General features: G+C 33.2%; 1 protein-coding gene across 1 annotated transcript; it reads left to right on the top strand.

Annotated features, from left to right (window-relative positions):
• Positions 1-488: 488 nt before the first annotated feature.
• On the top strand, positions 489-5,593 carry LOC141629771 (AAA-ATPase At3g50940-like). Its single transcript, XM_074442722.1, has 3 exons — positions 489-598; positions 3,173-4,302; positions 4,967-5,593. Exons 2-3 carry the CDS (start codon positions 3,250-3,252, stop codon positions 5,426-5,428), a joined length of 1,515 nt encoding a protein of 504 aa, XP_074298823.1. The 5' UTR covers positions 489-598; positions 3,173-3,249; the 3' UTR covers positions 5,429-5,593.
• The last annotated feature ends 12,002 nt before the right edge of the window (positions 5,594-17,595 follow it).

Genomic DNA, 17,595 nt, shown 5'->3' with positions numbered 1-17,595 from the left:
TCCTATGCCTAGTGGGCATAGGTTAGAAACACCCATTTTATATTACACAAATTCTTGTTTGTGACGGACGCTATCCGTCACAAACAAGAGACGGGTACCATTTTACCTCATAAAGTACCCATTTTTTCTCTCTCTCTGCAACACTATTCATGTGGTCCCCTTTCTCCACTAACCCATTTTGTTACCATTTTATCTCACAAAATATCCGTCACAAATGGTAATCCGTCACAAGGAAGACCAATTGTTTATATTAATGTATTAAAGAAAATGAAAGGTAATAAAGAGAAAAAAAAAGTAATGGCCGGAATCTTTCCTTGTATCCTCAAGTCTTTGTCATACCCTTCTTTTTTCAATAATTATACACCCCAAGTATTTGTTTCTGACAATCTGACATAACATTAGATTCCAAATTTCCCTTATTCAACTAATCCAAATTTAGCTTTATTTCCTTGTCTCCTTTTGCTTTTATATAAGTTATAAAACTCATAGGCACTCATTTAACCAACACTTGTCAATATAAACAACCAAGCAAATCTCATTATTTCTCTACCAAAATATAGAGGTTGAACTTTGAAGGGATGATGGTTCAAAACTAAAGGTAAGTCTTACTAACATGTTATATTTGTTTTTTATCAAATCATTCTAAGTAGTATATTGATTGAAAATTAATGAACATTATAGGTATTTAATTTGCGTGACATTCTTGCATTTGTTTGCTCATTCAACAACAAAATGTGTAGTACATATTGTACTATGAAATCTTGGCCAGGCCTAGTCATTAAGTAGTAACAATTAGTCTTCCTTGTGACGGGTTATCATTTATGGCGGATATTTTGTGAGTTAAAATGGTAACAAAATGGGTTAGTGGAGAAAGGGGACCACATGAATAGTGTTGCAGAGAGAGAAAAAGTGGGTACTTTGTGAGGTAAAATGGTATCCGTCACTCAAGAGTGACGGATATGTGCCGTCACAAACAAGAATTTGTGAAGTAGTAAATACGTAGTAGTGTGGTAAATTGGAGAAGATATATAGCTCGAGAGAAGTGGGATCTTTAGAGCATCCGCAAAGCGACAAAGGAGAGAAATCACCTTCCCATTTGCCTTCTCTTTCCTCAAATGAGCAACCCCATTGTTTCACCAACCTCCCAATAAAATGGGGCTCCACTGTTTTTAGGAGGTTCCCAAAAAAAAAGTAGAGTAATTTGTGTAACTTTTGGGGAGGTTCCCAAAATTTTGTGTGTGAATTGGGGAACCCCATTGTTGCATAAATGTAATTATGAAATGGGGAGGGTAAATGTAAAAGTTAGTGAAGAATGATGTGGACGAATAAGAAAAGGAAAGAGAAGAAATGGGGAGCCTCTCCTTTGCGGATGCTCTTAAAGACGATACCCTAGAGTTTTTGTAGTCATTTCGTAAAGATGCCTGTATAAAAGTTCACCAATTTTACTATGAAGTATTCAAACAAATTTTACTACGTTGTATACCTGTATTTCACTAGAGTTACAATCTAATGTAATGGTATTCGGTAATTGGGGTAGTCATAACTCATAATGATACAAATATTTAGTACTCAAAATGTTATTTGGAGAAGCATGCAACCAAAACGTTAGTTTCAATTCTTATATATAATGATATATATTAATCCGAACTACAAAAATGGACTCTTATTTTGAAGCCTAATTGCAATATTGCATTGTGTTGCTCATGTTGGGAACATCTCTACCAAAAAAAAAATGTTAGCCCTTACAAAGTTATAACTGAACATCTTATAGGCTAATCCTATTATGTTACTTTCCTCATACTCATATATTATTTTTTTGTTTTCTATTTCACGATATCATATATTATACTCCCTTCATCCTGATATTTGTTATTAGAAAATGGGAGGGGATCACTAGTGGTTCAGTCATCTGTACTACACCAATTGTATAGTTTCTGAACATTATAATACAGTTTTTGATTTTTTTTTTAGTTATGAGTTTTTCTGTAAAGTTTTTGAGTTTATTCATTTAAACATTAAGCTCAAAATTTTTACAATAAAACTCAAAAACATTACATATAAGCTTAGTTAAATTTAAGTTTTGAAAAAAAAAATTAAAATCTAACTTATAAACTTTAATAAGCTCAGAAAAATACATATATGCTAAAAAACAAATAAAGTTTGATATAATAAGCTCAAAAAAAATATATATATGCTCAAAAATAAATAAAATCTGAGGATGTATGACCCTTTTTCTCCTTGTAGTTAATGTTATTGAATGACAAGTAGATCAGTGTGGATAGAGAAAAAGGAACATACATCGGATGTACTACCTCCAACTTTTTTATTTTTTGAGCATATATGTATTTTTTTTTGAGCTTATTATCTCAAACTTTATTTGTTTTTGAGCATATGTGTATTTTTTTTAGCATAATAAAGTTTATAAGTTAGATTTTAATATTTTTTCGTCAAAACTCAAATTTAACTAAACTTATATGTAATGTTTTTGAATTTTATTGTAATTTTTTAGAGCTTAATGTTTAAGTAAATAAACTCAGAAAATTCGTAGTGAAACTCAGAAACTTTAAAATAAAACTCAAAAACTTTATTATAATGCTCAGAAACTATAGAATTGGAGGTAGTACATCAGATGTATAATACTCATAGATATAGATGATCAAAATATTCATAAAACACAACTCCAATATAGAAAGGTAAACAAATAAATGACACATTTTATATTGAAAATGGTAAATAAATAACTGGGACGGAGAAAATATTTTCTAATCTTATTTAATCCATGTGGAAAGAGTCTTACTCAACAAAGTTAATAAGTGAATCGATCCATCCATTAATGAGAGATTACAATGTTCGAGTACAATCACGAGTATTGTCCCTCTCTCACACAAACTACTCCCTACGTCCCGATCAATAATTATCTATTGCTTTTACTACAAAGACCAAGAAAAAGAAAATGGGTTAATTTGGATCACACAAAACTACAACCCCCACATGCATTTAAAAGATGGTCCACAAAAGACTTCCAAAGAGGGAAATAGATAACTATTGATTAATACACTTAAAAATAGAAATAGACAACTATTGACCGGGACGGTGGGAGTATAACTTTCCATTATTCTCTAAAATGGATGTTAAATACATCGTACCTGCTTCTTTGAATTTTCGCTTGCAGATTTTTGAGCAGAACATACATCAGAAAACAGCAATACATCCATTTGAATTGATTTCGAAACCGAAAAATTGGCAAACATGATTCCGTTTATAGGGGCATCATCATCTTTACAAATGTTTTCAGCATCAACATTGTTCTCGGTCTATGCCTCACTAACTGCATTATTCACACTAATTCAACAATTCTACTACCAATTCGTTCCGCAACAAGTACGCAACTACATTAGCATTCGAATCGAAGAATGGTTCACTAAATCCAACCCTTCTACTACATTGTTCACCCTTGTCATCGAGCAATTTGAGGATGGCGATTACGACTCATTGAACCAGGTTTACAAGGCTTGTGAGGCTTACCTTGCAAGTAAACTCAAAGCGACTTCGTCTCGACTTAAAGTGAGCCGGCTCACTAAAAAGGATAATGTTTCTTTTAAGTTAGCCCAAGGAGAAAAATACTATGAAGAATTTAAGGGACTGAAGCTTCAATGGAGCTTCATTGATGACAATGCTCGCAACTACAAGGGTGCACCGGATGTCGACAACAGTCGGTCTCATGGAGCTCGATTTGCAAACAAGTACTTTGAATTGTGCTTTGACCCGGATCATAAAGATCAGGTCTTCGACTCATATTTACCTCATATACTCAAGGCTTATGATGAAATATCGGAGTGGAAGAAGGACTTGTTATTGCACAGTCTAGATAGCGGGTTTGGTAAACCGGTTTGTTGGCGGTCAGTTAAATTCAAGCACCCATTTACGTTCGAGGCATTGGCTATGGAGCCAGAGGCGAAAAGGGCCGTAACTGATGATTTAGATAGGTTTATAAATAGGAGGGAGTTTTATAGGAGGGTTGGTAGAGCCTGGAAAAGAGGGTATTTGTTATATGGACCACCTGGAACGGGGAAATCAAGCTTGATTGCTGCTATGGCTAATTACCTCAAGTTTGATATCTTTGATTTGCAGCTCTCCTCTGTTCCTAATGACTCTGCATTGCGGAGATTGTTGCTTTCGACTACGAATAAATCGATTCTTGTAATTGAGGACATTGATTGCAGCTTAGGCCTTGCTGATCGCCAATTGCAGATGGCGGAAGGGAAAGATGGACATGCTAATAGCTCTGATACGGGTTCCCAGGTATGCATATAGTTAGTAGTCTACTAATTGCATTCTGCTTTGACATTTATGCTGTATGCCAGTCAATTGTAAGGTACTCTAAAATGTTATGTTAATACGACACAAGATGACTCAACCTGATAAACCCGGCCTCTCATAATCCGACCCAAAAGAGCCTATAATTTGTTGAACCTGAACGTACCCCAGACCAAATCTATCTAATAAAAACCAATTTGTCATAACCCCATCCCCGAAACTTAAGAATTCGTTAAATCGGTAATGACTTGCCTGATTGAGACCAAAATGACTGAAATCAATAATGACTTGCCTGATTGATAACCTGAAAATGAATTTCGTTAATAATTATCCACATATTGTTGAATCGACATTTAACTTGAGAATTTTAACTTCACTACAAGATAGATACGTCTAATGATGCTATGGTTCTGCACTGCAAAAGACATGTTCAAATGTCGCTAATTATCTGACCCAATAAATCCGACCTAAACACTGTCAAACATATCACAAGTATTAGCCCAATTAGACAGTGACCTTATTCGAAATTGCTAAATTTTCATCAAAAAATCATTTGATTTGTCTGTTGCCTTTACTAAATCTGTGAAATTTCATTTTCTATCTCTGTCATGGACAGTTGTGAGTTGTGACACTTACCTGCTAATTGCAGATATCCCTATCAGGGCTACTGAACTTCATTGATGGGTTGTGGTCTTCCTGCGGCGATGAACGGATCTTCATATTCACCACAAATCACAAGGACAAGCTAGATCCTGCATTACTTCGACCAGGACGTATGGATATGCACATTCACATGTCATACCTGACCAAATCAAGCTTCAGAGTCCTTGCTTCGAACTACCTTAATCTAGAGGGAGATGAGCATCACCTTTATGGCGAAATTGGACAGTTACTCGCATCTACTAACGTGACTCCTGCTCATGTTGCTGAAGAGCTCATAAGAAATGACAACGCTGACATTGCTCTTTCTGGGCTTGTCAATATGCTTAGGGAGATGAAATCAAAACTGGCTCAAAAGAGCTTAAGAGCAAGGTGGGGTTTTGAGGAGGATGTAACTGCTCAAACAGATTCCGGTGAAGATGTTATAACTGATGAATTTTCGAGCGATTAGGTTAATGCTTGAGATAGTTTGCAATGTTCTTATATTTTTCAGACTTTTCTGCTGATTAAGTTTGGATCTGTATCGGCTTTAGGTAGTCAGTAGTTGTTAGATGTTAGTCTGCTACCCTTTATAATTCATCATTTCTCCAATAAATTAGTACTATTAATCTGGAAACTCCATTCGCTTGATCAGAGGGAATTCTTAGCAGATTCTTTGAATCAATATGACATGCCTTTTCAACGCTCCACGAATGCAGCTGTTAGCACTTGATTCACGAAGCAATGTAGCATAGGACTCAAAACCTTAACAGAGAGCTGGAGTTCAACTTAAAACCATGTGCATGCTAATTTAGAACCGCGAGGCAGAGCTTTAATGAGTTATGTAGTCTAGCTTAGGCTTAAGTGCTTAACTACACCAGAAGGCACAATTCCATTGTCAAACCTTGTCATTATCAGGAGTGGTCAGCACATATAAGTCTGTTGTTCTGATCGTGTTGCCATTGAAGATAAGATGAAGGTCGATTACTTTTTTTAAATGAGATTAATGAAAGACGAAGAAGATTGGGACGGATGCCTACAGGGAAAAACAAAGATTGTGGCTGGCGATAGAAGTTTGTCCAAAAACAGTAGCCAACTTCAATTAAACTCCCATAATAACACTGAAAATCAGACAATATTGCACATTTGCACGCGCATTAGAACTGAAATATTTTACATTTACAGTTTAGTACTCAGATTTACAAGGTAGGATACACAAACACTGAGGAACAGACGAACCATTTCCGTCAGAGGAGAACTATACACAGCTTTATTTTCTAGACAGATGGGCGATTCTTTAGACGCCACTCTGGCTACACGCCTGCGGGTAGCACTGAAAAAGAACATACGGCTAACCCACAAGTGTAAGCAAAATACGGTGCGAGAGGTGGAAATGAGACTGAGAAGCAAGTCATGTCCACTTTTGTCTTCTGGACCTGTACTGCTTGAGCAAATCCTTCCATTGTGCTGCATGAACAACACAATGAAGGGCAATTTTTGTTTTTTAAAATCAAGGGAAAACTTAATTTCACACTGGCATTAATATAGGGAGGAAAATGTTGGCTAGCTTAGATGGTAAATTACACGAGGATGGTACACAACCAGGGTCTGAAACACGGAAGTGACCAAACTACCACTGTGGAATTGTTGCTCCATTTACACCAAAAAAAAAAAAAAGGTTTTTTGCCAAACACAATCCACAGTGTCTACCGATTGCAATAGCCTTGTAACAATTTGACTGCCTAAACAGCCACTTGAAGAGCACTATTCGGAAGCGCACAGAGGAAACGCAACTCCCTTGAGGTGAGGGTCTTGGAGAAAATATATAAAAGTAGCATGAAAAAAGGAAACTGTATTCACAGCTTATGCAGATTTTCCTTTCTTGAAAGTGCAACAACAACAACAACAACATCAGAGCCTTAATCCCAAAATGATTTGGGGTCGGCTGACATGAATCATCCTTTAGAACCTTCTAAGGGTGAACGCACACCTCAAAATGCGAATAGACAAGGGGAAATGAAAAACAAAGGGAGAGCGAAAATGTAATGCAAAGTCAAGTTAATCTTACAGGTTTTAAAATCGAATTCCGGATTTCTTTTATAAAAACTGTTGTAACGGAGGCGTCCCGTTACCCAATAATTAATTGATTAGGGTGATAATAACAAAATATAGCGAATAGCAAATAAAGATGACACATAGATATACGTGGTTCACCAGTAAAATAACCGGCTACGTCCACCCTGAAGGAGAGCAAATTCACTATTGTGAAGATAATCGTACGCGCTCTATATGAGCCAAAAATATACCCTATTCTACCAACAAAATAGTAATCTCAAAGGGACAAAAGAGACTACCCAAACGAGATAAAGGACAAACGATCTTGAGGCCAGCAAGATCCAAACAGACTCCTTAAATCTCCAAATTCAGACGAACGCCAATCTACTTGAGCCCGGAACAAACTGAAGCTTCCTCCCGGAGGGAACCTCACAAATCGACTCTCATAAGATTGTGCTCTCAAATATTCTCCCTCTCCTTAATTAACCTAAACTAATACAAGGGTCTTTATATAGTTTTATTCCACCCTTAATAAAAGACCTAAATTAATTAGGAAATAAAGACTATTAGAAAATTATATAATTCCTAAACCAAACTGAACAATACGTAAAATAAACCAAAGGAATCAAATTGCAACCTAGGTGTGTTTTGACTAACACGTGTAAACAATTTTCCAAGCCAAGAGCACTTATCAACGTATGAAACCAAAACTGTCAGGCAGCATTATGCACGGATTGCTAAGGAAGCACATACGACTCGCACAAGTCTCGGACACCCTACTTTCTCGTGTTCGTTTATATAGCTCTTTTATTCCTTGGTTTATTGTCATCTTCTTGCCTTTACTTACTTCGTCTTCAACACAAATTCAAGGCACATATTTCTAACAAAAACTTAAAGTTTAAATCGAGAGAAAAGATTAAAACGATTTTGAAAACCGAAATATAATTAAGGATCCGGAATGCCTTAAAAGTAAACCAAGTAAAATCAATCATCAATACATATATATAAAGCAGAAACTTTTCAAGCGATATATATATAAAGCAGAAACTTTTCAAGCGATATTAGAGAGTCCAACTTTTTTAGAATACCTAACAAGACTAGATTTCGAAACACATTTAATAAAATTATCCTAATAAAAGTAGATTTCTTAATATTTTAATAAAGTTATCATAATATAAGTAGATTAAATTTATTTTAATAATAAGATTATTCTATATAAATAGGTGATACTCAAAATACACAATGTAACCAATTATATGATATATTAATTATAATATACATTATTCATATATTATATCGAGTTAATTATATTTTACTCCCTTTTGAAATTTACATTTTAAAAATTACCGTACTCCCTTTTGAATTTTTTTGCTAAAATTACTCCGAAATTGCATTTTTTCCTAAAATTACTTCAAAATTCCAATTTAAGTGACTCATTTTGTCTGTTTTTGAACTTATTCCAATTGTGCCTTGGCCAATTTATACTTTGAAAGGTATAACTATGTTGACAAATGAAGGAAGAGTTCAAAAACAGAGAAAATAAGTCATAAATTGAAGTTTTAAAGCAATTTTAGGAAAAAATGCAACTTAATGAAGTAATTTTAGCAAAAAAAAATCAAAAGGGAGTAATTTTTAAAATGTGGATTTCAAAAAGGAGTAAAATATAATTAATTCTACTATATCTTAAATTTCATTTGTCATACTACCTGAGAAGTTAACTGAAACCTAAAAATGTAGCTTAAAAAGAAACTGAAAATTAAGAGATGATAATTTAATTGATTAAGCCAAAAATATTTGGCAAACTAACCGAAAGGTAGCTGCTTTTTTGGTAAAATGTTATAAAAGGGCATAATAAGTTCTCTGTATTTAATATTATAAATTGAATGAATAAAAAAACAGGTAACTTATTTCACATGCTCCTCTTATTTTGGTAAATAATTTATCTATCAAATAGTTACAAAAAATTAAGATAAATCAAATTTTGCTCAAAAGCTAATTTCTTTGAAATAAAGCCTAAATATGAGATTTTTCATAATCTCTCGACCTTACTTCATATCTAATTAATTACTTCTTGATGATTTTTTTTTTTTTTTTTTGCCAATATTTACTTATTTTGACCCTATTTTTAGTAGTTGATCTCAAGTTCCATTTTTAATGTTATAATCTCCATTATAGCTATTGGTTCAGAATAAATATTAGCAATTAGGCATTGTAACACAAGGTACATATATACTCCAAAATCACGAGGAACAGAATAAATAAGTAATTGGTTCAAAATAAATGTTAGCTTTCTACATAAGAATAAAAATTATTGCTAACTCTACAATAAGAAAAAAGGAAATTAATTTGATAAAAAAGGAAAATCTATCACAAGTGCCCAACTATATCACATTTGTCTTGGATGTAGCGAATATAAATAAAGTTTTAGACTCAAACCGAATTTTAAATCTTGCCAACCATGGGTGTTATATATGGGGAAAATAATATCATAATTATTTGAGAAAGTTATAGAATAGACGAGTATATGACATTTAAATGGAACGAAACTGTTTTAAGTTCTCCCAAAGTTGAAGCGGTTATGATTTTGAAAATTTTTACTTGCGATAAGTAGGGGCATGTAATTTTTTTTATTAAATATGGGTATGAGAAGGCCTACATTCGTCATGTCTTATCCCCCATTTGGCATCCTTACTTTTAGGCATCGCTTTTGTTTTCATTATTCGAGATTTGGTCGGGTATTTTAGTTGGTGTAAACTTTGGGAGTAAGATTCATTATCTTTTAGGAATTTCACACTAAATGTATTTCATCATCTTCGCAATGATCTTCCGTATTGCTTATACACAATTGTTAATGCGGAAGTTTGATCATAATTTTCGACATATTAATGGTCAAAGTTATAAAAGTTTGACCTCTAAGAAGCAAGGCGCGCGGAAGAGTTTAAGAAGAGGAGAGAGTATACATGATGAATTTTTTTAATATAACTCATAATAGCATGCTCTACCAAGTGTGGTATGTCGGTTACGTTGTAGAGGAACATTAATTCCGTAAGAGAATTATCTAACGGGACTTGTCTTATTATCAATCGCCCTGAAAAATTCATAGTAGAAGGGAAGATACTTACGGGTTCCAAAGTCGGCAAAAGGTACTGAATCCGAGGATAATAATGACTTCCTCATATACAAATAGTCTTTTCGTTTTTAAGCAGAGACAATATACGTTGAGGTCATGCTACGTAGACGTGACAAATAGATCAGGTCTTGTCGGGTTGAGGTGTCACATTTAAACGGATCACAACTCTTTAACCCAAACCCAACCCAATTAAATCTCGTGTCGTGTTCGTGTCGATCCAGTTACATTAATAGGTCATCAAACCTCAACTCTAACCCGTTAATTTCGTGTCGTGTTTTTGTGTCATGTCATATTTGGAAAGTGTAAGTATATTTATGTGAGGATCAAAAAAATTTGGGATTAATTTAGTAAATAGGTTATTCATGTCGGGTTCGTGTGTAGAGTGCTCAACCCAAACTTAGCCCAATTAAATCTCGTGTCGTGTCCTTGTCGACAAACTTACATAAATGGGTCGTTAAATGTCAACCCAAATCCGCTAATTTCGTGTCGGATTCTTGTCGTGTTTTCGTGTCGTGTCATTGGTTGTCAGCTCTAATACTGCGCTATAACAATAAACAAGAGTTAGGCACAATCACTAAATCATGTTGAAATTTACCTGCCGAAATCAATTTTTATTAATGGCCAGCTTTATGTAGTTTTAAGAACAACGTTATCCGAGAAATTAAGGTTCTACATCGATGATAGAGACCAAATGTATCAAGGCCACAAAAAGGACATTTTTTACAAAGAAGCGTTCATAATTTACCAAATTAAGATGTCGTATTATATATTTTGTATTGAGTTTTTAAGGATAAGTAGTCAAAGACTATTTCGATAAAAAATAGATGGTGCTAAGACAATAAGAATGGTAACTCTATAATTCAACTATATCTCTGAATGTTAGTATACAACTGATATAGTTAAATACCAAATGCCACAACGCTTTCGTTGCTTTTTTGTTATAGGAACTGATGATTAATCTGTCCTCATCTAAATCAACCGCTGAAAATTTTGTGTGCTTCCATTGTTAGTATAATTTGACTTTTTGTTAAATTTAATAATTTTCTATTACCAGACCATGGTAACGTAAAACAACGTTTTCAGCGGTGCAATAAAATATATACTACTAACTGACATTATTATACTAACTTGGTAACCCAACTATTTTAAAAAAAATGACATAAACTACTAACTGATGTTGTCACAGATAATACTACTAGGTGCCCGTGGATTCAATGTAATAGAATCAGAGATATTACGAGATGTCTATAAGGAGCAAATAATCTTAATTGTAAATAGTCAAGGTAAAATTATGTTGTAAGAGATCTAACATTTTATTTCAACGCACTAAATATATATAATTATGATACCTGCTGTTTTTTGTAACATCATTCAGTTTTACGTAGTTGTAAGATAATATGCAAAACTCATAAAGATATGTCTCTGTTATTAAGGGTTCATATTGGTGAGCTCCACCATGTTAATAAAGAAAGCGTTTTGTATTTAATTAAAAACTGGTTGTGCATGTAACAATGAAAAAGCTAGCGACATACTTAGAGATTATTTGGTTACCCCTTCTAAAACACATGAATTGTAATTCATGTGATTTGCAAAATAAGTGGGTTGTTTGTTTACCCAAAATCCCATGAATTAAAGTTCCATAGGAACTCTAATTCCTTCATAATGGAGGAAGTTGCGTACCTAGCTCCCCCTAGGTAAGTGGTAATTTTTATGGAATTCACTTCCCACATTCCAACCAAACAAATTTCCTCAATTTCATGTGAATTGCAAAAACATGTGAATTGGTATTCCTTGGAACTCCAATTCCTGTTGTGAACCAAACGACCCCTCAAACTATGTCACTTGATGTTATAATAATTGATGGCAAAACTTTTATGCTAAAAGCAATAATAATTCATCGGTTATCATCTATACCAATCACGATTTTTTTTCCATCAATGACAACATAGTAGGACTTTTCTATCAACTTAAGAATATATTTTTACAGATAATCCTAATGAGAGCCCCGTGCATCGCACAGGCTTTTCAACTAGTACATATATATAAAGCAGAAACTTTTCGAGCGATATTAGAGAGTCCAATTTTTTTAGAAATTCTATAATTTAAAGAAAAATTTAATAAATTATCCTAATAAGAATAGATTTCTAAAAAAATATTAAATTTATAAAATTATCCTAATAATAAAATTTTAATAAATTATCCTAATAAGAGTAGATTTCTAAAAAAAATATTAAATTTATAAAATTATCCTAATAAGACTAGATTTCTTAAAAAAATAAATTTTATTTAATTTTATATCCTAATATAAGTAGATTAATTTTATTAAATCACACACATATATGTAGATTTTAGTGATTATAAATTTATATGTAATTGTGAGTAACAACTTCTCATTTTATCTTAAATTGAAAATGAACTAAAATGTCATTCAATGTATCCTAATAAAAGTAGATTTATAAAAAAAAAAAAAAATTATCCTTATAAAAGTAAATTTCTTAAGAACAAAGCAAGTATTATTTAATTTTATCCTAATATATGTAGAAAATAAATTTCATTTAATTTTATCCGTATATAAGTAGATTAAATTTATTAAATAGCACGCATATAAATATAGAGTTTAGTGACTATAAAGTTATAAGTAATGGTAACTTTAACTTCTTTTTCTATCTTAAGTTGAAAATGAACTAAAGTGTTATAGGAGGCAGTTTAGTACTTTATATTCCACGAGTATTTGTGATATTGGCATAGTGTTTTCCAAGTGAATTTGTTTTGTAGGAGAAAATAATATATGGAGAGGATTTGTATGATTAACAATATTGAAAACACCTTTAAATTTTGAGTTTCTAAAATGTTTATTTGACTACTCTACGTTGTTTTATGTTAAGACTGGTAAAGCAAGGACCAGTTGTTGTATCAATAGGACCCACATTATCATTATCATATACGGAGTACTATAAAACGCAATTGTTCCATCAAAGTACCAAATATATATTGATGAAACAAGTGCGTAAATGAGTAATAATGTATGCCGACAATGGTTCTTATTTAGAGTCTACAAAAATGAGTATTAGCTTAAAATAATTTTGTATATCTAGGTTATAGGTACAAGATTCATGTTAATAATTACATACTAAAATTTAGTTCATTTTAAAAATTACACAAATTCTCAATTAAGATGGACACTATTCATCTTAAGCTTAAAACGGGTCAAATATTTACCAAATCACATGACAAATTGCCTAGAAAATGTCAAATTTTTTGTCTTTATTACCACTATGTGGTAGTCTTTGACCCATTTTAAGATTTAAGACGGATATTCCATCTTAAACAAGACGTACTTTTTCAATATTAAATATTCTATAAGTAATCGTACGGTGACACAAATTTTTATCTGGTCTTGAACTACTATAATATGATGGCTTGAGCTTCAAAATTACTTTTCACTAGAACGTCCAAAGAAAATCAAATAGTTACCTTATCTAAGCAATAAAAAATTAGAGTATACTTAGGCCCTGTTCTTTTGGACTTAAAGTCACTCTTTATAAGTTAAGTTCAGCAAAATTAAGTTAAGTTCAGAAAAGTTCAGCAAAATTAAGTTAAGTTAAGTTCAGCAAAATTAAGTTCAGAAAAATTCAGCAAAATTAAGTTCAGAAAAGTTCAGCAAAATTAAGTTCAGAAAAGTTAAGCAGAATAATAAGTTTCATAATATTGAGGAGTTTTAAATAATAGATACAATTTCCGTTCAAATCGGTTGTATAAACAATCCGAGATAAGAAGCGGAAAAATGGTTTCTTGCCTGAATCTGTTGTCCATCGATTTTATCACATATTAACATGCCTAGGATCGTATGCTATGCCGGTTAAATTTTGCAATTCTTCCCATGACTTGAACTTTTCTTTCGAATCAGAAAAATGGTTTCTTGCTTGCTTTTCGTTAATTTCAGTCCCAACTTGTGCACTAAAAAATGGTTTCTTGCTTGCTAGTTCCTTTATTTTTCTCATCAACCAAAATTTTAAGCATTTTCTTTGAATTGTCATCCGTCCAGCTATACCTCCCCATTTTCTTTATATGAAACAAAATTAACAATAGCACAAACAATGTAGTTAAATGATAATTCTGTAGCATTTTTGAAACATAATTTTTTTATGGAAAACATTAAAGCAAGTAGCTATAGGTTTCTTGATATCATTCACATAAATGGACAATAGATATAGAAGAAGCAATGGATAAGACAATTAAAGCATTAAGGTAGCATTCATAATCACAATAGCGTTCATCCAAGACCGTGAACAACCAATTCCCAAAACGGAAACGTCAATAAAGAAACGAGTCACTTTACAGAAAACACCCCAGATCCTACATTATATTCATAAATGAACTATAAATCATAAACGAGTCAATTAACAGAAATCAATCAAATTTAAACTATAATTAACTCACTTAAACAACAAATAATCCCATTTTTTAGGCAACCAAGATTAAAATTATGTGCATAAGTTGAAATAAAAAAATACAAAACTGCAATTGGATCTTACAATTAACATCCGCATGAAAGGAAAGAAGAAATCAGAACCAGACTAATTAAAAAAATATACAAAATGGAGAAAGTAAAGGAAATAAACCTGAAGGAAAATGGAGTTTTGAATGAAAACGGTTGGAGATAGAGAGGACTGAGGAGTGACGACTGTGAATAATAAATGGGATAGGTAGAAGAGTGAGAGTTGTGAGGGTTTTTGTTAGACGAATATCTTAGATATTCGTAGAGTACTTATCTTGTAAATATTTAGTCCACTGTTAGTTTATTAGTTCCTAGTAATTAGCTAACCTTATCCTCTTTATTAGGAAGTGTATCATCTAACCTACGGAGTAGTATGTAATTCTCTATATACTGTATATGATATGGAAATGATCTCCCAATTCAAGGATTATCACAATTAACAGTTTTGATAGGGAAGAATACGGGCTTGAAATAAATGCTTTTTAAAAAAAAAAAAAAATTATATAGAACGGATTGTTTATACAACTGATTTGAACGAAAATTTTATCTATTTTTTAAAACTCGTCAATATTATGAAACTTATTATTTTGCTCAACTCTTCTGAATTTAATTTTACTGAATTTTTATGAACTTAATTTTGCTGAACTTAATTTTGCTGAACTTTTCTGAACTTAATTTTGTTGAACTTAACTTAACTTATAGAAGCTGAACTTTTCTGAACTTAACTTATTTTTGCTGAACTTAACTTAAATTAAGCAAAAATAAGTCCAAAAAAACAGGGCCTAAGTTACAACGGAGGAAAAGTTACCATTTTCTGATAAAAAGCAACCACTAATTTACCACCAGCTTATTATAAAGTGACTATTTTAGTGGTCACTTTTTATCACACCGTCGCAAATGAGAATTTGCGTGTATGTAATAATGACTTCCAAATTTTCAACGAGACACCATTAAGTAAGTTTGTTTGGAACTGCCATTGACGGCAGGAGATTACATTTCAAATAAATTTGCAGCAATCATCCAACTGACCCACAACAAGTCGACAGAGACAAACCAATCCATGCTAAGATACCCACTGTCAAAACATCAAGCAAAGCTACAGTTTCTTGCCCTGACATCACATTAGCAACAATATCATGCAATCTTAAACACTCTTAGACATGATGCACTCCGCTAAAACATGAATATCTCAGCTAAACTGGAAACATGGTTTAAATAATTTTTGCATTTTCAATAATAGACTACCATGGACTAGCTGAGTTTTTTTGGGTGTAAATCAGGGTGTCCACCGTTGATAACAGTGAGTAATCCCCTCGCCGTGGGTACACTCATGAATAGGTAAACAGTTGGCTAAGAAGTTTGATCCATTCCCTTTGGCATAAAACAGCAACACAACTAGCATAATATAAAGAGTAAATTACAACTTACTACCTACTATTTATCGTATTTTACAACTTACCATCATGTATTTTGTTTATTACAAATTACCACCTGCATTTCATGGTATATATCCCATTTCTCATCGTATTTTATTCCTGATCATCATTTTACTTAATTCACGACACATTAAGTGAATAAATTATGAAATGACCGAATTGCCCTCCTTATATTCCCCCAACCACCCCAACCTAACAAAGCAATTAACAACCAGCCGCTCAGCTCATCTCCACCAATAAAGAGCCACCATGCCCACCACCCTTACTCCCACGAGTCCCACCACGATGTCCAGCCCAACATCTACAACCACCACCACAAACGGCATATTAAACCCAGTCTCTGAACTTATTCAAACCCTAAATCCCCAAATTTCCATCAGATCAAGTGATAACATACTACATGAGAGATTGCAAATTGGCAGTAGAAAATCACCACCATCGGAGAGAAACAAAATGTTACTCGGATTACTCACCACGTTACTCATCTCAATTCCCAACCCTCTTAATCTCTCAATAATTTCCAGAAAAATGGCGTCATCGTAATCCACGCTCCACGTCATCACCTTCGGCTTGACGTCATCAGCCGACTCCACGTCACCGAACCACGGGTCCCTATCTCCGTGGCGATACTATTAAAGCTTGTTTGGAGTGGGATTGGTTTATTGATTTCAATTACGTTTCAGAAACGAAATATATTTAAAACAAAATCCAATGAACTAAATTATAATCCAAGCAATTAAACAAAATTGTTCCAAACAGCAAAGCCCAAAGAACAAATGATATGGTATTTAGGGTTTTCGGTGGTTAATTTCCGACAGTTTAGTGGTGGTGGTGGTGGCTTGAACTCTGATGTCATTGTATGGTTAGTAGTGAATTAGGAGGTGGAGGAGGTAGGTGGCTAGGAAAGGGTGTTTGTATTAGTGGTGAATTTATGGGTAGTAGAAGGGTAGTTAATGATGGCTGTGTACGATGTTTTAGCTGATCAACGGTGCTGGGGACTTGGGGTGGTCAATTAAGGAGGTTGGATCGGTGGGACGGATGGGAGAAAGCAAGTGGTTGCTGACTTGCTGATAATTGATTGTTGGAGTCTTGGAGATGTGGTGAGATAGTTGTTTCTTTGTAGGGGAGGTTGGGTGAATATAAGAAGGGCACTTTGGTCATATTATGGCTTATTTTACTTAATAAGTCGGAAATTAAGTAAAATGATGGTCGGAAATAAAATACGGTGGGAGTTGGGATATATACCATGGAATATAGGTGGAAATTTGTAATAACAAAATACATGGTGGTAAGTTGTAAAATACGACAAATACTAGGTAGTAAGTTGTAATTTATTCTAATATAAAGTCATCATGGACAATACACTACCTCCTAAGCTAATGGTAATAAAATCTTAAATAAGCTACACATTTCTCAACAATCAACATGGTATCAAAATATCAAATTAACAAGCAATAATAAAGATACTCCCTCCATCCCCATCATTTTTTTACCTCTGATCCCTCGTAAACAATAAAAAA

This window comes from Silene latifolia, chromosome Y (genome assembly GCF_048544455.1).
Source record: "Silene latifolia isolate original U9 population chromosome Y, ASM4854445v1, whole genome shotgun sequence".
In the NCBI taxonomy this organism is placed as follows: Eukaryota; Viridiplantae; Streptophyta; class Magnoliopsida; order Caryophyllales; family Caryophyllaceae; genus Silene; species Silene latifolia.
The sequence above is the reverse complement of the archived record's forward strand: the minus strand, read 5'-3'. Positions and strand labels throughout refer to the sequence as shown.